The sequence below is a fragment of the Mercenaria mercenaria genome, chromosome 6 (assembly GCF_021730395.1).
Source record: "Mercenaria mercenaria strain notata chromosome 6, MADL_Memer_1, whole genome shotgun sequence".
Classification (NCBI taxonomy): Eukaryota; Metazoa; Mollusca; class Bivalvia; order Venerida; family Veneridae; genus Mercenaria; species Mercenaria mercenaria.
Window position 1 is genome coordinate 13,600,020 of NC_069366.1, and position 27,575 is coordinate 13,627,594.

Here is a 27,575-nt window from a genome sequence, read left to right on the forward strand (position 1 = left end):
AGTAACCACGGATTCTTTGGGTATGAAGTCCTAAAGTGTTATACCAAATTATGTTTGATTTGTCAGGCATGATATATATTATTTTTGTCTAATAATATTTGATTTATCTGACAGTTAATATTTCTATGTATTTTATTTAAGGATGGGAACAAAGAGTTTCGCAGACTCCTGTAACAGATAAGGCTCCCATCAGTCGTACCACCGCCAAACCTAAACAGATATACACTCCAGCTAAAGACACTAACTGCAACCAGGACGACTCTGAAATAAAGCCTATATCAGATATCAGGTCGAGCTGGAAACAGCAAGATGCTAAAAACAATCCACCAAGAGAGTCGGAACCCACAGCTTTCTCGGTCACAGAACGAATGTCTGCATGGGAAACTATGACGTCAGCTAACAAGGTATGGAAAGAAAATTCAAGACAAAATTTTATATTAAATTCTAAGAATCATTAATAGGGTCATTCTTAAAACGTTGGTTTGAAAAAGGTATTGTGAAACAATTGGTTTTCAGAGAGGTTCATAGGTAAAACAATACCTTGTTGATACTTCACTTCATCACATCATGACGCATGTGTGACTTTAGGAATGAAAAAAAGCCGTTACATAATTTTGGTATTACACTGTTGTGATAAAACTTTGATCTACCGGTAGATGTTTTAAGTGTAGAAGTTGGTGGAATTGGCTTGGTCTGTAATAGGTAAAGAAAAAGGAAATTTTGATGTTTCAGCAAGAAAAGCTGACATGCTATAAAAAAAAAAGATGTAACATTTGTGCCTTTCCAAATTGAATTTATTAAATGAGTTGAATGAAATGGATAAAATACTTGGCACAGCCTCACATTTTATTCTTTTGTTCAACTTGTGTAATAAATTCAATATCAAAAGACACTCTTAATATCCTTTATATATATGATTGAAGAGTCTTTATCTGTTATGCAGGTGAGTTACATAAAGAAGGTGGATCCTGGCTCCCCAGGCCATTCACCAACACGACCTTCCGGCAGCCTGAAACCAGCTGGCACGCCAAATAGAGGAGCCACATGGAAGCCGTCTGGTACCCCAAACAAAGGCCTGACCCCGCAGAAAAGTTTCAAAGACAGTATAGAGGAGAAAGCTGCACAGTTAGGTAGAAAACCTTCAGGCAGTGAGGGATTGCCACCTAGACCGCCAACCGGTAATACCAGGTAATCTGTAGGATGAAAATTATTATGTCTCCCCCAGGAGACATATTGTTTTTGCCCTGTCCGTCCTTCCGTCCGTACATCCTGTCCGTCCTTCCGTCCGTACATCACACTTCATTTCCAAGCAATAACTGGAGAACCATTTGACCTAGAACCTTCAAACTTCATAGGGTTGTAGGGCTGCTGGAGTAGACGACCCCTATTGTTTTTGGGGTCACTCCATCAAAGGTCAAGGTCACAGGGGCCTGAACATTGAAAACCATTTCCGATCAATAACTAGAGAACCACTTGACCCAGAATGTTGAAACTTCATAGGATGATTGGTCATGAAGAGTAGATGACCCCTATTGATTTTGGGATCACTCCGTCAAAGGTCAAGGTCACAGGGGCCTGAACATTGAAAACCATTTCCGATCAATAACTAGAGAACCACTTGACCCCGAATGTTGAAACTTCATAGGATGATTGGTCATGAAGAGTAGATGACCCCTATTGATTTTGGGTTCACTCCGTCAAAGGTCAAGGTCACAGGGGCCTGAACATTGAAAAACCATTTCCAATCAATAACTAGAGAACCACTTGACCCAGAATGTTGAAACTTCATAGGATGATTGGTCATAAAGAGTAATTGACCCCTTTTGATTTTGGGGTCACTCCATCAAAGGTCAAGGTCACAGGGGCCTGAACATGGAAAACCATTTCCGATCAATAACTAGAGAACCACTTGACCCAGAATGTTGAAACTTCATAAGATGATTGTACATGCAAAGTAGATGACCCTATCGATTTTGGGGTCACTCCATTAAAGGTCAAGGTCACAGGGACCTGAACATTGAAAACCATTTCCGGTCAATAACTTGAGAACCACTTGACCCAGAATGTTGAAACTTAATAGGATGATTGGTCATGCAGAGTAGATGACCCCTAACGATTTTGGGGTCACTCTGTGAAAGGTCAAGGTCACAGGGGCCCGAACATTGAAAAACATTTCCAGTCAGTAACTTGAGAACCACTTGACCCAGAATGATGAAACTTCATAGGATAATTGGTCATGCAGAGTAGATGACCCCGAACGATTTTAGGGTCACTGTTAAAGGTCAAGGCCACAGGGGCCTGAACATGGAAAACCATTTCCAATCAATAACTGTTTTTGGTCAGAAGCATTTTTGCATGGACTTCTTTGAAATTTATGATGTCCCCCCTTCGAAGAAGGAGGGGTATATTGTTTTGCAGATGTCTGTCGGTATGTAAACCAGTCCGTTTCCAGATGATAACTCAAGAAAGCTTGGGTCTAGGATAATGAAAGTTGATAGGGAGGTTGGTCATAAGCAGCAGATGACCCCTATTGATTTTGAGATCAGTAGGTCAGAGGTCAAGGTCACAATGACCCGAAACAGTTAAACGGTTTCTGGATGATAACACAGTTAAACAGTTTCTGGATGATAACTCAAGAACCCTTTGGCCTAGGATCATGAAAGTTGATGGGGAGGTTAGTCGTGACCAGCAGATGACCCCTATAGTTTTTAAATTAACTTTTAATGAACTGCTTTTTAAAATGAATTGTTACCAAACTTAGTTGGAAGCAAGCTCTAAAGATCACTGTCCTCAGGTGAGTGACAAACCCATTTGTGTCTCATAGTTTAGATTACTTGTTTATTATTCATATTACACCCCCTCCCCCTCCCCCCCACACACACGCACAAAAAATTACTTTTAGTTCCTTGTGGTTCTTGATACTGAATCTTCATCACCCCTGCCCTACCCACCCACAGCAAAAAAAGATGCTTAAATTTAGTTTCCTGAAAATGTCTCTTAGTATCCCTTCCCTTCTCCTCCCAGCATTCCCCATCCCCCAGGACTCAAACACAAACCTCCTGCCCAATTATCCCACTAAGAAAGATTTTTTTTAAAGTTTTTATTTTCATTTTGTGCTTTTGTGAATCTTTTATTTTTAGCTCACCTGTCACAAAGTGACAAGGTGAGCTTTTGTGATCGCGCAGCGTCCGTCGTCTGTCCGTGCGTAAACTTTTGCTTGTGACCACTCTAGAGGTCACATTTTTCATGGGGTCTTTATGAAAATTGGTCAGAATGTTCACCTTGATGATATCTAGGTCAAGTTCGAAACTAGGTCACGTGCGGTCAAAAACTAGGTCAGTAGGGCTAAAAATAGAAAAACCTTGTGACCTCTCTAGAGGCCATATTTTTCACAAGATCTTCATGAAAATTGGTCAGAATGTTCACCCTGATAATATCTAGGTCAAGTTTGAAACTGGGTCACGTGCCTTCAAAAAGTAGGTCAGTAGATCAAATAATAGAAAAACCTTGTGACTTCTCTAAAGGTCATGTTTTTCATGGGATCTGTATGAAAGTTGGTCTGAATGTTCATCTTGATGATATCTAGGTCAAGTTCGAAACTGGGTTGCGTGCTGTCAAAAACTAGGTCAGTAGGTCTAAAAATAGAAAAACCTTGTGACCTCTCCAGAGGCCATACTTATGAATGGAACTTCATCAAAATTGGTCAGATTGTTCATCTTGATGATATCTAGGTCAAGTTCGAAAGTGGGTCACGTGCCTTCAAAAAGTAGGTCAGTAGGTCAAATAATGAAAAAACCTTGTGACCTCTTTAGAGGCCATATTTTTCATGGGATCTGTATGAAAGTTGGTCTGAATGTTTATCTTGATGATATATAGGTCAAGTTCAAAACTGGGTCAACTGCAGTCAAAAACTAGGTCAGTAGATCTAAAAATAGAAAAATCTTGTGACCTCTCTAGAGGCCATACTTTTCAATGGATCTTCATGAAAATTGGTCAGAATGTTCACCTTGATGATATCTAGGTCAGGTTCAAAACTGGGTCACGTGCGATGAAAATCTAGGTCAGTAGGTCTAAAAATAAAAAAACATTGTGACCTCTCTAGAGGCCATATTTTTCAATGGATCTTCATGAAAATTGGTCAGAATGTTCACCTTGATGATATTTAGGTCAAGTTCGAAACTGGGTCACGTGCGATAAAAATCTAGGTCAGTAGGTCTAAAAATAGAAAAACATTGTGACCTCTTTAGAGGCCATATTTTTCAATGGATCTTCATGAAAATTGGTCAGAATGTTCACCTTGATGATATTTAGGTCAAGTTCGAAACTGGTTCATGTGCAATCAAAAACTAGGTCAGTAGGTCTAAAAACAGAAAAAGCTTTTGACCTCCTTAGAGGCCATATTTTTCAATGGATCTTCATGAAAATTAAGTCAGAATGTTCACCTTGATAATATCTAAGTCAGATTTGAAACTGGGTCACGTGCAGTCAAAAATTAGGTCAGTAGGTCTAAATATAGAAAAATCTTATCTTTCTAGAGGCCATACTTTTCAACGGATCTTCATGAATATTGGTCTGAATGTTAACCTTGATGATATCTAGGTCAAGTTCAAAACTGGGTCACTTGCGGCCACAAACTAGGTCAGTAGGTCTAAAAATCGAAAAACCTTGTGACCTCTAGAGGCCATACTTTTCAATGGATCTTCATGAAAATTAGTCAGAATGTTAACCTTGATGATATCTAGGTCAAGTTTGAAACTGGGTCACATGTGCTCAAAAACTAGGTCACTATGTCAAATAATAGAAATAACAATGTCATACTCAGTTCAGCACTGGGTCATGTGGGGATAGGTGAGCGATTCAGGACCATCATGGTCCTCTTGTTAAGATGAGCTTTGTTGTCTGCTAACAACTCTTGTCTGTATTAAGGATGTTTTTGTGACCCAAGCTGAAATTTAAAAAAAAGATATAGTGATGATATTGACACTGCTATCAATATAAAAAATTATTGATTGCAAGGAGGTAAAAAAAAAATGACAGGTAATTTCCTTTCCAGATGACACTAACTTGTATCACAAATTTCCAGGTCTCCAGTAAAGCCAGTGAACTCTCCTAGCAAGACTAACCAGTCTCCTGTCAGAGGAAACCAGTCTCCCATCAGAGGAAACCAGTCTAGTCCCAACAAGACTGGTTCCCCAAATAAAGTAGGAAGTGCTACCAAGAGCTTACAGCAGAAGATCCTGGAACAGGTATAAACACAGTGTTATTTTAATTTGATTGTGAAGACCTCATTTCTTTGAACAGTTATACTGTAAAATCAGTTGATTTTGTGGGAATGAAATTTTGTGATTTGGGCCAAACAGCTATTTAGTGGCCAGGGATATAGTGTTTCCTGCAGACTCTTAAAGGGGCATGGTGCTTCCCTTGAAAAGGGGCACTTTTAACGCGCGGTTTGGCATTGAAAGGGCATTCGTCCAAGAACGCTTGTCGGCGTCATTTTACATACTATTTTCTCATTGAATTTGAGAATCTTTCATATCTCAGATATGGGATAGATATTTTGTAGTATTCTTTATAATGCCTACCATGGCATGTTGTGAAAGTGCTTTCCTTTCTTTTGTCTAAAGATGACACTGATGATTCATACTTTCAAACATTCGTTTTCTGTTACCCTCATGAAGTGTTAGCTTGCATTTTTAGAGACAGATTTCAGGTGATAATTAATAAGCAACAAGTTTTATTGTTATTATATATTTATTAAACTATCAGTGCGCAACTTTATTTTGTCAATCATATCATTTCACCACTGATTTACGTTAAGAGAATAGGCAGTTTGTCAAATCTACATGTAATCAATGACTTTGTACCTATATTGCTGATTAAACCCATTGTTCTTCCTTGCCAGTAAGATTTAGACGACAGGTCGAGTCGGAAAGCTATATTTTGCTAGTGTTTTGGGCATGCGAAAACGAAAGTAGAATGCGACGTAAAAAGTACATGCTGTGAAATTTGCTAGATTAGATCATCTGCCACTATTTTTATCACTCCCCTGTTGCTCAGAGGTTTTTGCGATACATACCGTAATTGACTATGAATCTGTATTTTTTTTTCGTCTAAACACACATTCAGTAATATAAACATAAATGTGAATACCAATGGTTCATTGCGAGTAATAACTCAAAATTTCGGCTTGCTTGACGCATGCGGCTGTGCACTTTCATCTTAAATTTCGGCCTTATAAAATCATTTTGGCAAATTATTTACGAAAACAAAACTAGGGCCTTGCATTTTTAGTTTATTCATTTAAATCTCGATCAGTTTTTATAACTTAATCGCAAGTTATCGGTTATTTTCATATCGATGTACGTTTTCAAATTTTCAAAATGGCAACGACTTCTGCTTCGGGGCGTCATGAATGTGCTTCGTAATATTACAAATCAAGACATCGGTTGATTTTAATGAATTTGGTATCATTCTAAAGCTTAAACGTTTATCTTATTATTTTTGTAAATGATATCCATAAAGGAATAAAATAAATCTTGTAGATAAAATCGATATAAAATATTTTGAGTCTGGTCAATTTTCATGGGTTGGTCGGCGATCGGCAAACCTTCAGTATTTTATTTTTAAAGGTCTAATTAGCGCATCGAAAATGTGCGATAATCAATCTACATTTTAAATGATTGCAACCTTTTAAAATAATTATCGTTTAATTGACCATTTCAATCATATCTTCCGTAAAAGGCTACATGTTACTTCACCGTCGACGTGCTAGAAACAAACAAATTTTCATCTACTGTTCCCAATTAAACTATCATAAAACAGTAATTGATTGCATAATCCTGTCAGTTCTTAATCAGGGTCATTCACGGTTGATGCACCCACGTGTCGACCTGTTGATCACAGCCGCTAATTGACGGTACAATACACAGAACATGGCCCGCGGACATTGGCTTTCCAGACTGGTTTTGAAAGGGCACTTGTCAAGATAAATATACAAGCTTCATAGAATAAAAGGGCACATGGCGCAAACGGGCGGTTTGAAGGGCAGCTTGGCGGCACTTCAAACAGGGCATTGCGCTGCGCCATGTTAAAAAGGCCTGCAGGAAACACTAGGATATGAATAAATGGATTTCAACTTTTGAAGACCAGATGAATGAAAATGTTGCTAGTTTGTTGGAATTTAATTTCATGGATTGACGAAATCACAAATTCCAAAAGAATTAGTCCCCTACAGATATATATGATTTCACAGTAATTCGAGAGATTTAACTTGGAAGAAACGTAGGAATAGGTAGGTATTATTTCACATTAAAACAAATTTATTGCTATAAAAAGTGACGCAGAATTCAGTAAAATGTGATATAATTTTGGGAATTGAATTTTGCATCAGTAGATTAGAAATAGTTGAAAATTGTAAAAGAGAGATAACACGTAGCTTAGTTTCTTTATAAATACTTCATGGTGCAACCTTGGTAAAACATCCATGTTTGTAGGTACAGTATAGCAAGACGGACCAGCTGGCTGATAAACTCCGTCAGGAGAGAATGGCAGAGGTAAATGCTCTCAACAACAGATATCAGAATGGTATACTGCGAGATGACCGTGAACTCCCTCCCCCTGCTGTGGAACAGACTTGTCCACCTCCGCCAGAGAGGGTCGCTCACCCAGTGTCTAGAGCTGACAAGAAGACTTCAGTAAGGGAGAAAGCTCGAGAAGGTATACTTTCTGAGATATGACATGATTTTCTTGAAAATTAAAGTTTTCTGTCAAATGTGAAGTTAAAGGTACTGACTTCCAGATTTTGGCTAAAATGATTTTTCTTTAAAATTGAAGTTTGGTCATATTATGAACATTAGAATATGACTTTTTGTTTCTAAACTATCCTAAAAGTACCAAATCAAGAAAATAAAAAAGAAGCCTGCGTCGGTAATCAAACTTTTTTGCTCTCTTTATCAATACTGCCACGGATGATTACCTGTGTAACGCATTAAATATGGATATTTATGATTAAGGCAGTTAACCTTGGGTAAAGCATTACAAACGCTTTTCGAATTTCATAGTAAAAATTAATGAAAACAACTAATTCTCATGTGTTTCCATAACATATAGTCTGTCAGTAATTAATTTAAAAAGTTTTCTTTAGAAATAAAGCATTAATTTTCTGATAGCTATTTTTTTTCTTCTTTTTTTCTTGTACAATCTGGAGGCCAGTGCCTTTAATGTGAGTTCATGAGTTTATAATGCGCCAGTTTGGTAAAAAGTTTTTAAGATAATTAACTTGAAAATACTTCATTCCTATAAAATGTATAATTAAAGCTACTTAATTCATTATTCTAAATTAAAATGATATTCTCATATAGAAGATGATATAATGACAATATCCTCTGTAATGATTTTGTTGTAGCAGTTGAAATTACCTATCTTGCACAGTAACAAGCACACTTTTATGAATTTCTTATTACATAACTCGCTAACTCCCAATTATGGTAAAGGTTCGTTCATACTAATCCAGATTGTCACGTTTATATATTTTAACCACATGAGGGATTGTAAGCTCGAAATTTGATATTTTGTAAATAGCAGAGCTTTTCTTGTCACCCTTTCATTGGCTTACACACCACAAAAGTTTTGCGCTTCAACAGCTTTCTCAAAAACTACTGGACCAAATATTTTCATAAGCCACTCACAATGTTAGCATCATGAGATGATTTCCACATGGCAGGTTTCATAACTCTGGCTTACATTGTGGCAAAATTATGCCCCATTGTAACTTAAAAATTTTGGTCTAAATTTTGTGCATAAGTAGGTTTCTCAGGACTTGTTATGCAGAATGCTTTCTTAATTTTGATACGTCTTCGGCATCATGCAATGACTGCTCATTGCACATTTCCGTACCTCTGACTTGCACTTTGCAAAATTACGCCCCATTTTCAACTTGGAAAGTTTTGGTAAAGCTTTTGTATGTAAGCCAGTATTATATGAAAGGGTTTTAAGTAGTTGATTGTGCTGTCATTAGACAGCCCTTGCTAATGGTTCATGGATGCAGTATAAGTATGCATAGCAGAAGACATTAGGTTACCCTGAAACATACTGCAAACATTTCTCATGCCTTTCTGCTGTCTAAAGTTGAAATATAATATAAGGCACTTTCCATGACAATACAATAGATATTTATTAAGTTATAGCTTTGTTATATTACCGAAGTTTGAAATTGTTTTAATAAGTTAACAGTATTCCGATTATTAGATACAAGTTTCTGTTTTGTCCTCGCCAGTATGTTTTGTTTGGAACTGCTTGCTTTTGACCAGTTGGAAAATAAGATTCTCTATATTCTGTATTTAAATGGATATACATGTATACCCAAGTAGAAAAAAATACATCATATATTAGAATATACCAGTACATACATACTAGTGCTATATCATCAATTGGTAAAGGGTTCAGAACTGAAAGCAGTATCCAAGTCACTTCAATATAATACAGTTAAGCATTGTCACTCGGCACTTGGTGTTTTTAATTGAATATATATTCAGTTTACCCATTTATTTGTCAACAGTATTCATTGTGTAAAATTGTTTTTATAAACTATGTATGCAAGTCCAAAAGTCACTTTTTAGCTTGACTATTCGAAGAATAGGGGAGGTATCCTACTCGCGTCGGCGTTAGCGTTAGCATGAGCGTCACACAAATGTTAGTTTGCGTACCACCCCAAATATTTTCAAAGTCCATTGAGATATTGCTTTCATATTGTGCATACTTGTTTACCATCATGACCTCAGTCTGTAAAAAGGAGGAGGCAACTCTATCAAGCATTTTGGCTGAATTATGGCCCCTTTTCGACTTAGAATATGCTTATTGTAATGTTAAAGTTTGCATACCACCCCAAATATTTTCAAAGTCCATTGAGATATTGCTTTGATATTTTGCATACTTGTTTACCATCATGACCCTAGACTGTAAAAAGGAGGAGGCAACGCTGTCAAGCATTTTGACTGAATTATGGCCCCATTTCGACTTAGAATATGCTTATTGTAATGTTAAAGTTTTACTCATAGCTTATATTATACTATCAAGCACTGAGAATAGTGGAGCGCGCTGTCAACTGTCAGCTCTTGTTCATATGTATTCTAAATCTTGGATATTTGCAATTTAAATCTAAGGGTACTGCAATGGTGATAGCAAAAAAAAAAGAAAAGCTTTAAAGTATTTCAGTTGAATTAGTTTTATAGTCTTTATAGCTAGCGGTTGACAAGTTGTAGATAATGTCAGTTATACTTCTTTATATAATTAATGTATCATCATCATACCTCACATGCATTTCCCTTTATAAAATTGCTATAATTATATAAAAAATGGATTTCCCATGTGACACCACATTGTCACATCCTTACAAATAGTCAGTTTAGAAATAGATATAAGTGTTATAAGGTTTACTAATTAATCATTTTACAATTTTCCTGCTTCATTAGTATCACAAGTACAGTATTTCTCCCATTTTGTCATTATTTTTCTCCACTGTAATGAACAGTGATGGCGAAATCCATTGTCTGACTTTCCCAGCTTGTCTAAGATCCCACATGCAAAAGTAAAATTTTACCGTGTTTTGTTATAGAACCATAATATTGACAAGTAGAAGATTGCTTTTGCTAAAAATGGACAAATAGGTCAAAATAAGATTCTGCCATCTTTGAATCAAAGAATGACAGCAGGTATTGTGAACAATTGAAGAACAATATATAGGGTGACATTATATTTCTAAGGGTTCATAATATCAACTATCACCCTGAAGTGCATGTGATATTTATATACAATTTATAATGATACCAGCTTTTGCTTGCATGCTACAGCACATTTACCTGCTTCTATAGCACTGCATGGAGTAACCACACCATTATTCTCTCATCTTTTGCCAGATTTTAACAAAAAGCTTCAAGCCATGGGATTTGAACTTTCAGATGAAGGTGGTGCATCTTATAATTTCAAAAATGGTCAATGTCAGACATTAGCCAATGGCAAACAAGCACAGGGACAGGCTTCAGCAGCCAGTAAGAAACCAAGTATTTATAGACTTGTTTCAAAGAAGTGCCAGGAACAGGAGCGGCCCGTAGTTCAACAGCATTCATCGTCGTCCTCTCTAAAGAAGGTTCAGTTCCAAGAACACAACACGAGCACAGAGAGTGACAGCAGTACTGACAGACATGAGGAACAGTGTACCGAGACTGAAGGCGATACCATGGATGAAACTGATGATTTTGATCCACCTTCAGAGGATATCCAGTCTGAGACACAGGAATCGTTTGACGATTCTTTCAACAGTGGGTCAGAGTCAAGTATCCCAGAATCCTACAGAAGTCCTCCAAAAAGAATGCATGATCAACAAAAGCCCCATACTACACAGTCAAATGAAAGGTTAACAGAAGACGATGATATTAGTTTGAGTGCGTTCGTACCTGCCTCAGTGCGAAGAGAAAGTATGCTTCCTCCGAGACAGGAACATGATGATACAACTAGTATAACAAGTGAAGACAGTATGGACTATGTAAACACAGAACAAACTGACAGAAATAGACAGAGATACTCGTCACAGGAGAGCAGTGAAGCCGAGCAGACGTACAAAAAGCAGCGTATAGACAGTACAGAGGATAGCGAGGATGAGGAGTGTGATCGTGCTGAGATGGACGACCTTCTTGATGAAGCAATGGACGATATCTCAGAAGTTGAGATGAGAAAAAAGGAGCCACAGCCTGTACCGGTAAATATTCTTGATATCCTAATGACATTTATCTTTCACAGAAGTTGAAAGCAATTAACTGACTTTAAAACAATTAATTGAAATCATGAGAGTAGACTATTTTGTTTGAATTTTACAGATGCAGACTTGATGAGTGATATTTTTTATTACTTGGTTACAAGTTTGTCACATTTTGTGTAAATTTATACAGCGTAAGCGAAGAAGTTACATGCATGCAACAATGGAAGGAGATGTGTACCAGCCAGAACAAGTACAGATGCGTCCAAAGACTATGCCACCCCAGAGCAGAGATAATAAAGTACAGTACAGAGCAAAAAGTGATGGACTGGCATACAGTGTGTCCATGTATAGGAGTAACAGGTGAGTGATTTATATATAGTTTTAGATAACATGCACAGGAGAGGATGTGGTCTGAACAGGTATGCGGTTGGTTTGGCTTCATGTGCTAGTTTCATCATTCATTCATTTTGCCATCTAACTTCCATCACTCGTTTTCATTTCAGATATGTACTAGTACAATTTATATGTAGAATGTAATCAGCACCCAGGCTTATATGTTTATTTCTGAAATAAAAATAGTTTCTGTAAGCGTAAAGAAAAGAATTGAGGTAAACCCCTCTAACAGAAAATACATGAGTAATTATTGGAATAGTAAATCAGTAGAGTAAACAAAATGTCATATAATTGTATCCACAAGAGTAAAATAGAAATGCATGTAGCTCTGAAAGTCTGCTGCAGTGCTTTGTGCAAGGGAGTTTTTCATACCTGTTTGTCTTTATTGAGGCATAATTATACTGCTTACAGTCAGTGTTTTAATTATAATCTAGATATAATTTGAAATGCTTTCCTGAAAAATAGGTTTGCCTCAGGCTGCAAATTTTTTTCTAACTTTGGAATAAGTACAGATCTTAGATTTCTGAAAAATGTTAACAGTACAGGTCTGCTATCCAGATTTAATATAAATTTGTGTCTAGTAGAAACATGCATTTTAAAAGTTAGATCAAATTTTTGGAACTAATGAGGATAAAATTAACATCCTTGACAGAAGTTGAATTTTTTTATTTATTTTTTTGGAATACTCAGCAGTTGCAAGACATTAGGTTTGAGGATTCAGTCTGGGTGGAAACACATGCTATATTTTTCAGGAAGGTTGAGTCTTACCCACTAGCTATCTTATCTATACATGTATTATAAACACTATTACAGAATGACAAAGATAACCACAACTGTAGATTTCCGAGAGTAAGGCTCATTTTATTACGCTTGTTTGGTTGTGGCTAGAATAATCCATAGTGTGCTTGCTTAGGCCAGAGTTTCTTGATTTTTCGTTTCTCAGACTCCTGGCCAATTTTCATGAAAACAAAAATATTAAATGTGTTGAATTTATGGTATTTTTCACATTTTAAGACCTGAAAATGTAAGAACAAAGAAATTTACAGGAAGAAATTTCAGATGTTCTGACATTTGTGAGTTGAGAATTTTAAATACTGGTACATATAATATTATGTTGTTCACATAATATGTTGATACAGAAGTCATTATTAGTAAAAACTAGTCATTTTTTCAGTTACTGAAGCATTTTGAATAATTATAATAAGAATCATTGTACTTCCAATGTCTGTTTTTGTTTTTTTCTAGTTTCTTGCCTGCCTTTGGATTTAATTTTGGAGAAAAATCTGAGAAACAAAGAATAAAAGAAAGGCTGGCTTTGTCCAACAAAAAAAAATTATTTTTTTTTTAAACTAGGTGGGAGTATATGTAGCTTCTGAATTATGAACAATTCTGATTGTTAATTTTGTACGGTGATTCTAGACATGTTAAATATCTGATCCAGGTTGCTGCCTCCCCCAGTCATGAGTAGGAAGCATGCAATAACTAAACCAAATTACTGTTAACTTTCATCTTGTTGCCAAGGATGATTGTTTTCAATACTTCATAAATTCAAAATAGCAAGTTCAAAGATTTGGTGATAGATAAACTGTTTTATAGCATCTATGCCAGTTTAGTTTTATTTCTATTTCAAGTGCAGAAGTTTAACCAAACTTTCTTTGCACCTCTGGACAAAGTTTGAGCAGCTCACTCCTGATGGCCTTATTGAATAACACTCACAAGGTTTCAAAAATGATTTTATACTTTTCTAAGCTACTCAAGATTTTTATGGTCTAGCACATGCTGTGGTTTAGAATATTTTGGTGATGGTGACCAAAATTTCCAGATAAGTCCACCCAGATGCTCAGTAGGTAGACTGGTAGAGCACAGCAACTTCAGTAGAGAAATGGGGTGTTCATTCCCTTGGTTTGGAGAATATTGTCTGTGAGAAGACAGAATGTCATTTTATGCTTTCTGGTCTGTTTATGGCAGAAGTGCTTCTGTTTTTCACTGCTTGGAATATATCGCTATATACCCACTATATGTTCTACGTGCTTGTGTCTTTATAACTTGTGGATGGTCTTGCATCAGTGTAATTTATTTCATATCATTTATGTTTGGATATTAATTTAGACTTTAGTGTATGTTTTGAACAAAGTTAGACAGAAAATGAAAATACACTTTATCTCTGCATAATTATAAGTTTGCATATAATTTCTACGTAAATGCAACTTCATATGATAGTATCTAGTTAATAAATAGTGCTAGAATGAAATCTTGTTTGTCTGAAAATGGTATAATTTCTTTGAGCTTTTAAACATAGAATTGTAACACACTGCTGCATATTCTAACATAAAATTGCTGTTCTTGTCTCTTTTCGGGGGTGAAAACGTGTGTTAACAGAGAGATTCTCGTGCTCACGTGCTGTTATAACACCTTTTTATATATGCACGTTCTGAGGCAAAGCATAAACGCATTACGGCCCCAAAACGGATTATTCAAAAGGAAATGATGTCAGCGTGAAAAAACAACGCATGCATTTCCGCGCGTTTCATGGAAATTTAATGACGTTGATGGATAATTTATTCGTTTATCCGTTTTTTACGCATTTTATGGTAGAATAGCGCGCATGTTCATTTCGTGTCATAACATCTTTAGAATCCCTCGGGCACCGACCAATCCCTCGGGATTCTGCAGATGTTATAACACACAAAAAAACATGCGTTATCCCTACATAATAATTAGTAGAGAAGCAGAGGCAGTCCGTTTTGTTATAAGACTTAATAATTATCTAATTTGACTAATAAATAATTTCAGTGGAAAGTGACCTTGTATATTTCAGAATGAGTCAGGAGATGTCGACAGCCAGTCAGCGTATCTCACGTCACAGTCATTATGTACATGAGGACGTGAAGGAAGAAGACATCAAAATGCCGAACCAACTTCCACCCGATGTTCAGAGGAAAACACTCCATGAGAGAATTAAGGTACTTTTGAAACTTGACATCATTTTAAGTTTGATATTTACATGTCAGTATTTCACTTTAACTTCTTCTGTGGGTTGTCAGTAAATGTCCCTGCCTAGAATGGATGGAATAATTTATTTCCAGTTGAGCCCATAGCTGATGCAGTATGTACCTACCCACCATCTAGTCTTTGCTGATACTGCTAGAGACAGTTTCAGATTAAGTGAAAAAACACTTAACACTTCTTTGGGATATCGGCCACAACTGGAAATCAAACCCAAATCGCTGGCATTGTAGTCCAACCTGCTGACTATTTTGCTACCAACTCCCTTCCTAGTAGGAACTTGATTCTTGTAATATGGTTTTAGAAATTTCCTCAGTCATTCATTTTAATGTGAGACATTTGTAAATTGCTTTAAATTTGCAATATTTCCCACCAGGAGTTGCAGGAGTTGGTGAGTCAAGAACAAAGCGTGATTATGCAGACAAGTAATGCTCTAAACAAATGTTGTAGCGGTGATTCCCAGTTTGCTGGCTCCGCCGAGCAGGTCGAGTGTAACAGATTATTACTGGTTTCATGTAAGTACACAGTGTATATATATTGATTTTTGCCAAGATATTAAGTTTACTATAAAGATTTACTGAATTGTGTGTTTTCACATCATAATACAAACAAAAATGTTCACATTATTTTAGGAAAGCACACATATGTTGGGAATAATATTACATAAAAATTCTTTTCAGTATTGTCACTTTAGCTCTGTTATAAATCACCCGTGATAACTGAATACTGTTAAAAAATGGTGCTAAACCCAAAACAAACAAGCAGATCAAACTGGGCCATTGTGAAAGCACATATTCATAGACAGTTACATGGTCCATGATATTTAGGTGAGCTATTTGAAGAACAGGTAGAGCTATTGCACACACCCATTCATAGGCGTCACAATTTGGTTAAGTTTTTGTACGTAAGCTGTTATCTCGCTAACCACTTGTGCGAATAGTTTTAAACTTCACACTCTTATTCACCATGATGAACTGACTTGCATTGCACAAGTTCCATAACTCTACTTGCTTTTTAGTTGACTTTTCGAAGAAAAAGTAGAGCTATTGCACTCACCTCAGCGTTGCCGTTGGTTAAAGTTTTTGATAAAGTCAAATATCTCTGTTGCTATCAAAGCTATTGACTTGAAACTTAAAATAGTTAATTACTATAAAAGTTTACACCAGGAGAAACAATCCCCATAACTCTGTTTGAATTTGGACAGAGTTAAGCCCCTTTTTAACTTAGAATTTTTTGGTTAAAGTTTTTGATAAAGTCAAATATCTCTGTTACTATCAAAGCTTTTGACTTGAAACTTAAAATAGTTATTCACTATCAAAGTCTACACCAGGAGAAACAATCCCCATAACTCTGATTAAATTTTGACAGAGTTATGCCCCTTTTTAACTTAGAATTTTGGTTAAAGTTTTTACTGGCAAAGCTGTAATTCAGAGTCAAGCACTGAGAAAAGTCGAGTGTCTGTCTTATGGACAGCTCTTGTTTACAAAATTGTGCCCCTTTTTAGCTCCACTATCCGGAGAATAGGGGGGCTATTCTACTCGCCCTGACTACGGCGAAGTTTTTCGGCAACCTTTGTTTTTCTGTCATATCTTTGTTGCTATTGCTTATATCTTACTGTAACTTCACATAAACATTGTCCAGCGCACAAACAAAGTATGTGCAGGGGCTGGGCCCATTATACCCAAGGTCAAGGTCACAAAGTTGTAATACTTATTTTCATGTTAATTTTTTTTGAAAGCTTTGTTTATAGACATTTCTTTGGTTCTTTGAAAGATAATGACTTGAAATTGAAAATATTTATTTATAATGTGTGTTACAATCCCCATAACTCTAATTGTATTTTTGACAGAATTATGCCCCTTTCATACTTAAATTCTTTTGGGCAATCTTCGCTTTCTTGATGTTACTTTAGTACAATATAAGGTAAAGACTTGAAACTTGAAATGTATGGTTATCATCATGATCTGCATGAGTGGTAACAATCCCCATAACTCTGATTTGTATTTTTGACCAAATTATGCCCCTTTCATACTTAAATTTTTTGAAAATCTTCGTTTTCTGGACATAACTTTGATACTATATAAGGTTATGACTTGAAACTCAAAATATATTTTTACCATCATCATCTGCATGTGTGGTAACAATCCCAATAACTCTAGTTTGTGTTCTTGACAGAATTATGCCCCTTGGTGTATCTTTCTTTTAAAGTAGAGGTCTCTTATTGAGACATATATTCATTTTACTGTCAAATCGCTGAATAGTGGAGCACGCTGTCTTATTGACAGCTCTTGTTCAATGTAGCAATTTGTGGTTAAATTTTTTGTATTTATGCTGGTATCTCATCACCCACTGACTGGAATGAATTGAAACTTCACACACTTGTCCACTGTGATGAGTTGACACACACTGTACAGGTTCCATAACTCTGTTTTGCAAAATTATGCCCCATTTTAGACTTTATATTCATTCAGTTAACAAGGCTGTTGAATAGTCCAGCATTGCTGTCCTCCGACAGCTCTTGTTAATGTTACGGGTGGGAACATTGATTGGCGGAAACCACTTCTACATGGTTATTAACAAGTATGCATGCTCACCAAATAAGGAAAGAACTAAATCAAAGGTTCTTGATGATACTATAATAAACCTTTTACGGATGAGAATGATAAATATAGTGTAAGATCATTTAGGTATTTGGTTAGACAGGATTGTATAATTACAGGTCAGAGACGACAGGCATACCTTACGGAAATGCAGAGATTGAAGGAAACTAAGCAGTTAGATGCTCCCAATCAGCAGGGACCAAAGGGATCTCTAACCATCAGTGACATCAGACTGCCACTGAAGAAAGATTTTGTCACCAAAATAGGAACCTCATCAGGTAAGCACTCTCTGCAACAACTGAAGCAAAATCTATTTTGTTACTTTGGCATGTGCAGTTGAATTAATGTGATGATATTCTGTAAAAAATCATACTGATACTTGTCGGATATGTTGTATAGTAATGCTTGACGAAAATCAAAACATTGCATTTCATACAGTTTAACAGTAGATACATGTACTGTATTGTTAAAATTGTCATGAAAGCTTCTTAAAGCCTACCAGGCCCTGTGTTCACAAAACATTTTTTTGTCTCAGCTGAGTTTGAGTTTAAAATATCAATATCAATTTTTCTAAAACTTCAAGCTTAAATTCCAAATCAGACTGACCATCAATACTGAATAGTCACTTTAAAATAGTTATTAACTTAAAATTTAATCTTTAACTTGTTATTTTGATAGAAATGAGAAATAAAGTGTCATTATCAAACTCAGCTGAGACTGAAAGTGTTTTGTGAACACGGGGCCAGTTCATATTTAAGTACATTTTTAGGGGATAAACTTGTGATGCTTGCAAATTGGTCCTAAATTATAACCAAAACCTACTGTATGTCTATATTCTGATGTTCTCTACAAGGAAAAGTCAGAACAGTAATTATACCATATGAAGAGGCATAAAGTGACAGGGGGCCAACGTGTTACTTTCTACACCGCTGCTGCTGCTTGCTCCTATAAGCTGATATTTTATATTTCAGATAACACAGTGCACTATTTTATGTTGTTGATACGTAATGGACCGCAGGTGATTACCACACAGATGTTGTCCACACATGACCCAATGATGAGAGGTAGTCTGGACTTTCCAAACCTCATCAAGATACACGGAATCTCTTCAAACTTCAACATCAACTTAGAAATCTATAGTATGGTAAGAGAGATAATTCAACTGAAATCTATTGTCATATTTCATCACTTTACCTAGGGTTCTAACACTTTCTTAAAGTATGACCCATGAACTTTTTAGGGTCACTGCCAGTGACATAACTTGTGACATAATTTACTTTTGCTGGCTTATGTACTTGTAATCAGTCAACTAACAGATTTTATCATTTTCATTCATTGTAACAACATATATGAGCCACACCAATGTGATAATTGCAATATGTATCATTGTATTTACATTTCTGGCTGATTACATTCGTCTGTTTTGGAATATTAGTGCAATAAAAAGAGAAATACTGAAACTAATGACATGGATAATTACAGTTAAGATTTTTTTCAAAAATGACAAATTATTCCTACATTAATATTTCTTATTTTAACCATATTAGCACCCAACATAAAGTTCCATTTCGGTTGATTTTTTGTAGACTAGTGTAACATTATTTGAAATGAAAAATGTTCTACTAAGAACAAAGCACAACTACATTTTCTATCTCGTTCTGTGGGAAAAATTAGAGTTTAATACACACTGAAGAAGTAAACCAACAAAGCTATTTATTTTATGTTTTCCAGTGAATTATAGAGTTTTCTCAGTGAAATAAAAGTGATAATCCACAGTTTCGAAACAGTAGATTATCATTTTTATTGTACCCCCCGACAACAAAGTTGTAAAGGGGGGTATACTGGTTTCAGGTTGTCTGTCTGTCCGTAGACGCAATCTTGTGCGCACCATCTCTCCTTATCCCCTTGACACAATTTAATGAAACTTCACACAAGTGATCAGTACCAACAGTAGTTGTGCATGGGGCATGTTAGGTTCTTTCAGAAAAAAAAATTGCAGAGTTATGGGACTTTGTTTTTTTTTTGTTACTATACTATATACATAGACACAATCTTGTGCGCACCATCTCTCCTTATCCCCTTGACACAGTTTAATGAAACTTCACACAAGTGATTAGTACCAACAGTAGTTGTGTGCATGGGGCATATTAGGTCCTTTTAGAAAAAAAAAATTGCAGAGTTATGGGACTTTGTTTTTATGCCCCCGAAGGGAGGCATATAGTTTTTGAACCGTCTGTCGGTCTGTCAGTCTGTCCGCAATTTTCGTGTCTGGTCCATATCTTTGTCATCGATGGATGGATTTTCAAATAACTTGGCGTGAATGTGTACCACAGTAAGACAACGTGTCGCGCGCAAGACCCAGGTCCGTAGCTCAAAGGTCAAGGTCAGACTTAGACATTAAAGGATAGTGCATTGATGGGCGTGTCCGGTCCATATCTTTGTCATCGATGGATGGATTTTCAAATAACTTGGCATGAATGTGTACCACAGTAAGACGACGTGTCGCACGCAAGACCCAGGTCCGTAGTTCAAAGGTCAAGGTCACACTTAGACATTAAAGGTTAGTGCATTGATGGGCGTGTCCGGTCCATATCTTTGTCATCGATGGATGGATTTTCAAATAACATGGCATGAATGTGTACCACAGTAAGACGACGTGTCGCGCGCAAGACCCAGGTCCGTAGCTCAAAGATCAAGGTCACACTTAGACGTTAAAGGTCATTTTTCATGATAGTGCATTGATGGGCGTGTCCGGTCCATATCTTTGTCATTCATGCATGGATTTTAAAATAACTACCCATGAATGTGTGACTCAGTAAGACGACGTGTCGCGCGCAAGACCCAGCTCTGTAGGTCAAAGGTCCTAAACTCTGACATCGGCCATAACTACTCATTCAAAGTGCCATCGGGGGCATATGTCATCCTATGGAGACAGCTCTTGTTTTTTGTTACTATACTATATACATAGACACAGTCTTACAAGTGATCAGTAACAACAGTAGTTGTGCATTGGGCATGTTAGGTTCTTTCAGCGACAAAAATTGCAGAGTTATGGGACTTTGTTTCTTGTTAACATACTATGTACATACAGTCTGCATATGCAATCTTATGCGTGCCTAATCTACCAAACCCTTGCACACAATTTAATGAAACTTCACACAAGTGATCAGTACCAACCCTAGTTTTGCATGGTGCATGTTACATTCTTTTAGATAAATATTCTGCATAGTTATGGGACTTTGTTTTTTGTTACTATACTGTATACATACAGTCTATATACATACAGTCCACATAATTATGCAATCTTGTGTGCGTCAAATTGCAATGTACTGTGTCAGTGCATGCTGGGGGTACATTCATCACCTTTAGTGATAGCTCTAGTTTTTCACTGTTTTTGCCGAACTAGTTCCGGTCCTCCGTCGCGATTGAAGTCAAATTGTATACCGAGCGTTATGAATACCGGGGACCATAATGACGATGATGTGTGCTTTCTGTTGATCTTTCCCGCGATTTTCGACATTTTATAACCTACGCAACAAAAGTAGAGTTTTACACATGAAATAAAAAGAAAATTTGTTTGTGTCAGTGAAATATCAATTTTATTTCACTCGTGGCTACGCCACTCGTGAAAATATCGGTTTTTGATGCTCACTTGTGAAATAAAATTGATATTTCACTAAAACAAACAAATATCCTCTATATCACTTGCAGTATGACCGATTTGGATTTCACCAAAAGGTATAAAATAAAAGTGGTGTATTATCTGTAATCAGGATTTATTTCCCCCTTGGTTTGGCTCATTCTGTATCATACTATATCTGCATGTAACCAACATCACAATAACTTGGTATGTTTATATGACAAGTATTGCTTGTCATGCTTTCAGTCTGTGTCCAGGGAACATAAAGACAAGAAGAAGAAGACTCCAAAGAAAACCAAACATACAACACACATTGCAAGTATGTGTATTCTCTCTGTTTTTGAAAAGGATTTTGTAATCATTTACAGTCCAGACTCGTATATCAGATTCTTTATGATTTGATGTATTTATGAACTTGGGTGTTGGTTCAGCATCATACATACACTGGTATATATCTGTTTTTATGTATCTGTTTCTGATTATTACTCATTCTTCAAGAAGCTTGCATGCATTGCAGGTCAATATTGCATGATCTTTTTGCATTTAGCTAGTAGAAAAAAGTAGAAGATCATGAGTACAAGATTTTTTTCATGAGACCTGACTTCTAGATGATAGGTTATTTGGAGAATATTTAGGTTCCTCATTTAAGTTTCAATATAAAAAATATGGTTCCTGTGCAGCAATTTATGACAAGTTCCCCTTCTGGTAGGGACCTTTTATTGCTGGGCAGTAGTCTTTGTTTTTTTGTGCCCCCACTATGAGTGGTGGGGCATATAGATTTGGTCTTGTCCATCCAAAAGAAGTTTGTGGCGCACCTACCTCAAAAAGTATTTGATATAAATTGATGAAACTTTGCAAGAGTCTGTCATGATATGAACTTGCGCACCTCCTATTTTTATGCCCCCGAAGGGAGGCATATAGTTTTTGAACCGTCTGTCAGTCTGTCCGCAATTTTCGTGTCCGGTCCAAGACCCAGGTCCGTAGCTCAAAGGTCAAGGTCACACTTAGACGTTAAAGGTCATTTTTCATGATAGTGCATTGGTGTCCAGTCCATATCTTTGTCATCGATGGATGGATTTTCAAATAACATAGCATGAATGTGTACCACAGTAAGACGACGTGTCGCACGCAAGACCCAGGTTCGTAGCTCAAAGGTCAAGGTCACACTTAGACGTTAAAGGTCATTTTTCATGATAGTGCATTCGTGTCCGGTCCATATCTTTGTCATCGATGGATGGATTTTCAAATAACTTGGCATGAATGTGTACCACAGTAAGACGACGTGTCACGCGCAAGACCCAGGTCCGTAGCTCAAAGGTCAAGGTCACACTTAGACGTTAAAGGTCATTTTTCATGATAGTGCATTCGTGTCCGGTCTATATCTTTGTCATCCATGGATGGATTTTCAAATAACTTGGCATGAATGTGTACCACAGTAAGACAACATGTCGCGTGCAAGACATAGGTCCGTAGCTCAAAGGTCAAGGTCACACTTAGACGTTAAAGGTCATTTTTCATGATAGTGCATTCGTGTCCGGTCCATATCTTTGTCATCCATGGATGGATTTTCAAATAACTTGGCATGAATGTGTACCACAGTAAGATGACATGTCGCGTGCAAGACCCAGGTCCGTAGCTCAAAGGTCAAGGTCACACTTAGACGTTAAAGGTCATATTTCATGATAGTGCATTGATGGGCGTGTCCGGTCCATATCTTTGTCATTCATGCATGGATTTTAAAATTATTGGGCATGAATGTGTACCACAGTAAGACGACATGTCGTGCGCAAGACCCAGGTCCGTAGGTCAAAGGTCCTAAACTCTAACATCGGCCATAACTATTCATTCAAAGTGCCATCGGGGGCATGTGTGATCCTATGGAGACAGCTCTTGTTTGTCTAGCTTCGCCCCCTACTTCCAGTGTTACTGCTCTTGAAATAGTCAAAAATGCACATTTTCACCTGGTGGTGTGCCTAGCTCCAAAAGTGCTTCATATCAATTGATGAAACCATGCATGAGTCTTAATCGTGATATGAACTTGCTCACCAACTATTTTTCGTCTGGCTCTGCCCCCTATTTGCAAAGTTATGGCCTCTGAAATAGTCAAAATGCACGTTTTCACCTTGTGACGTGCCTAGTTCCAAAAGTATTTATTATATAAATTGATGAAAATTTGCATGAGTCTTATATCATGATCTGAACTTGCGCACCTTCCTATTTCTCCGTCTGGCTCCACCCCCTATTTCCAGAGTTATGGTCCCTGAAATAGTCAAAAATGCACATTTTCACCAAGTGACGCGCCTAGCTCCAAAAGTATTTAATATAAATTGATGAAAATTTGCACGAGTCTTATATCATGATATATATCATGATATAAACTTGCGCACCTCCCAATTTTTTTTTCTGGCTCCACACTCTGTTTCCAAAGTTATGGCCCCTGAAATAGTAAAAAATGCTCATTTTCACCTAATGAAATTCCTAGCTCAAAAAGTATTTGATGCAAAGTTTGTCTAACTTGAACAATTTTTTTCAGTGGAGAGCCCAGGAGGCCCGACAGCAGTAAGAACAACAAGTTTTACATTGATCACGTCACTACCTATCACAATGAAGTCACTAGACAAAAGCAGTTTTGCTCTAGAAAGGGTAAATATTTAGCTTGTTTATGATGTTATACACATAATACTATAATAAGTGTAGTGATGTGTGTTGATGTTCCTCATGCAGATTTTATATCACCATCCCAGGGGTTCTGAATTGCTACAGTAAAACACTGATCCATTGAAGTCGTAACAGGGTGAGCATTTTTCTTGAATCCAGCATTTTGTGTGATCCAAACATAAACAGTAATAAGGAAAATGGCTGGAGATCATTGAATTGCTCAAGCTAGTTGTGATGTTTCCGACATTAATGCTTGAGCAAGCTCTATACTTCAGTCAGATGCAATTTTAACAATGAAGATTGTAATGTGGTATCCTCCTCCATCTGTTGTGATGAAGTTGTTATTTGTAGAGAATAAAGAAATTCTTTCCAGAATCTGTAGAAATATTGAGTGCCAGCACTTTAAGTGAAGTTGTAGCCACATAAAGTATATGTATTTTTGCTACAGATACCATTCCTTTCACCATTACATGGGATGATCTACATGCGTCTCAAGTGTATGATGGAACAGAATGTAGAGGAGCGGGGCTTCCTTACCATGTTTGAGGATGTTTCTGGGCTCGGAGCCTGGCATCGGCGCTGGATCGTCCTCACAGGAAACAAACTGTGCTTCTGGAAATACCCTGATGATGAAACGAGAAAGGTAACACTAAAGATTTGTTAGGCCAGAAAAAGTACCTGGACTTAAGGTTACCTGACTAGTTCGGATATTGTTCCCTGACCCAAATGTTTCTAAATTCCCTCCTGGCTGAAAACGGATTTTGCGGATTATAACATTTTGCTTTTCTCGCCATACGCCATTCTGTATGTCCACACTTTCATGTCCAGTCCATAAATGCCATCCAAAAAGGGATTATATTTCTTGCCATAAATTTCCTCATAATGAGACGACGTTTCAATCCCAACCTTCCAGATCCTTACTCAAAGGTCAGTGTCACAAAGGACAACAGGGTTTTTTTCCTGCCTGATCCATAACTCATTCATCTTATCAAGGGATTTTAAAATTACTTAGCACAGATGTTCCCCATTTCACAAGATAATGTTTCTTGCACTCAGATCCTTAACTCAGAGGTCAAGGTCAAACTATGAGGTCAAAGGTCAACAGGCATTTTTTCCTGTAGGCACCATAGCAATCTCTCAAGAGATTTTAATTTTATTTTGCACAGCTAGAGTGCTACCTGAAAGATCAAGGTCATATGCAGAGGTCAAAGGTTAACAGCATCTTGTGTCTGCTGTATCTAAATCTTCATAAATTTGATGATTATATTCTTCAATCTTGATAAATAAAAAGAAATCCTGTTAAAGCATTGATTGTTTTTGTATTTTCAGGATCCTATGGGCATTATAGATCTAAAGCGAGTGATCACAGAGAAGGTTGGCTTGATACCTCGAGATATCTGTGCACGACCTCACACGTTTGAACTGGTGTCTGTTCGTCCACCAAGGAGAGGGGAACAAGACACGTTGGTCACGAAAACATACAACACCATGACTACCACAAGGTAAATCTTAAAGGGATTTTCTAATCTCTTTCAGCAAGCATAAATCATTTCAATATGCAGAAGTGGTTTAAGCTCTGCAAATATTTCCGGTTGATGATTTGGTAAAATGTAATTAATTCAAAGTAATATATATTTGCTACCCCTTTTTTACGTACAGGAAAGTTGGTTGTTACATGAAGAAAGTTGGTAAGTACTTTTAGGAAATCCAAGAGATTTGTTACTATCAATGCCAGAAGTACTGTAAAAATACTTTGTTATATTTTAAAAGAACAAAGTCTTACAAATTGGTCAATTTGTCAGCTGTATAGAAAAAATTTTGTTTTTAGCTCACCAGTTACAAAGTGACAAGGTGAGCTTTTGTGATCGTGTGGCGTCCGTCTGTAAACTTTTGCTTGTGACCACTCTAGAGGTCACATTTTTCATGGGGTCTTTATGAAAGTTGGTCAGAATGTTCATCTTGATGATATCTAGGTCAAGTTCGAAACTGGGTCATGTGCAGTCCAAAACTAGGTCAGTAGGTCTAAAAATAGAGAAACCTTGTGACCTCCCTAGAGGTTATATTTTTCAAGGATCTTCATGAAAATTGGTCAGAATGTTCACCTTGATGATATCTAGGTCAAGTTCGAAAGTGGGTCACGTGAGGTCAAAAACTAGGTCAGTAGAGGCCATACTTTTCATGAGATCTTCATGAAAATCTGTGAGAATGTTCACCTTGATGATATCTAGGTCAGTTTTGAAACTGGGTCACGTGCCTTCAAAAACTAGGTCATTAGGTCAAACGATAGAAAAACCTTTTGACCTCTCTAAAGGCCATAATTTTCATGAGATCTTCATGAAAATTGGTCAGAATGTTCACCTTGATGATATCTAGGTCAGGTTTGAAACTGGGTCACGTGCCTTCAAAACCTAGGTCATTAGGTCAAATAATAGAAAAACATTGTGACCTCTCTAGAGGCCATATTTTTCAATGGATCTTCATGAAAATTGGTCAGAATTTTTATCTTGATGATATCTAGGTCAAGTTCAAAACTGGGTCACATGAACTCAAAAACTAAGTCACTATGTCAAATAATAGAAAATCAACGTCATACTCAGTTCAAAACTGGGTCATGTGGGGACAGGTGAGCGATTCAGGTCCTCTTGTTTAAGGTTTACCAGATTGCTTCAGTAAGTTTTGTTTATTTCATTGTTTACAGGTTTATGTTATCGGCAGATACAAAGGAAGAGAGAATAGTGTGGTGCAATAAGGTGAACAGAGCCCTGGCGAACCTCCGTACCTGGCATGCAGATGCTATGAGGCCCATCAAGGCCCCAAAATAAACTCATAAGTTGTGCTTTCATATAAACTGCTATGACTAGACAATTGTGATGCACTTGCGACAAGTTTCAATCTTGATACTCTCAGTATGTCATACAATGTACTGTGTCCACAGGTTTCATACAAGCAAACATTTATAACTGGGAATAAATCTGTTCAGTTCATATTGGAGAAAAAGAATTTTAGTGCTTCTTGTGTTTAGCCATTTTACTTGGCATTGATGTAAAATCCTGAGGTCACCATTATTGTAAAGAGCCAGAGGCTGTATTCCTCGACGTGTTAGGATTTGTAATAGATGATTTTAGGAGTACAAATTTTGATCTAACGGGAACCTCCTGGAAATATTGAATGTTGATAGATTTGAATAGTATGGGCATTGTTTCTAAAGGTAAAAATTTGATTCGTGAAAAAATAAATGTTAAAATGATTTGATAAAGAAACAGTAAATTCTAGCTTGTTGGGCGGTGTGTAAGGTTGTCTGTCATAGGGGAGAGAAATACTGGCCATGTATGTGATATTATTTTAACCTATACATAAAGACATTTTGTAAGTTATTACTGGATGTATAAATGTCATTAACCTGTATGTTATTGGCTGTGCAATCATGCTTTAATATGGGATCATAGTGGTTACTGGTTTAGGGTTTCGTATTTTCATGTTTAGCACAGTAACATTTATTTAAGGACATAATATGTAATCGGTTTAT

General features: G+C 36.8%; 1 protein-coding gene across 5 annotated transcripts in view; it reads left to right on the forward strand.

Annotated features, from left to right (window-relative positions):
* LOC123549625 (anillin-like) overlaps positions 1 to 27,575 on the forward strand; it is a 67,439-nt gene extending 39,864 nt beyond the window's left edge. For 2 of the 5 annotated variants that reach the window (XM_053545150.1, XM_053545149.1), the window contains exons 7-22: positions 142 to 404; positions 944 to 1,188; positions 5,084 to 5,246; positions 7,494 to 7,716; positions 10,914 to 11,752; positions 11,943 to 12,112; positions 12,959 to 12,994; positions 14,964 to 15,108; positions 15,528 to 15,666; positions 17,871 to 18,029; positions 18,723 to 18,895; positions 21,617 to 21,710; positions 23,925 to 24,034; positions 24,498 to 24,692; positions 25,379 to 25,551; positions 26,748 to 27,575. In XM_053545150.1, coding sequence (XP_053401125.1) covers positions 142 to 404; positions 944 to 1,188; positions 5,084 to 5,246; positions 7,494 to 7,716; positions 10,914 to 11,752; positions 11,943 to 12,112; positions 12,959 to 12,994; positions 14,964 to 15,108; positions 15,528 to 15,666; positions 17,871 to 18,029; positions 18,723 to 18,895; positions 21,617 to 21,710; positions 23,925 to 24,034; positions 24,498 to 24,692; positions 25,379 to 25,551; positions 26,748 to 26,871 — 3,251 coding nt within the window. In that variant the 3' untranslated portion in view covers positions 26,872 to 27,575. The remainder of the gene's footprint in view (positions 1 to 141; positions 405 to 943; positions 1,189 to 5,083; positions 5,247 to 7,493; positions 7,717 to 10,913; positions 11,753 to 11,942; positions 12,113 to 12,958; positions 12,995 to 14,963; positions 15,109 to 15,527; positions 15,667 to 17,870; positions 18,030 to 18,722; positions 18,896 to 21,616; positions 21,711 to 23,924; positions 24,035 to 24,497; positions 24,693 to 25,378; positions 25,552 to 26,747) is intronic. The other 3 variants (XM_045337854.2, XM_053545152.1, XM_053545151.1) reach the window with 3 other exon arrangements.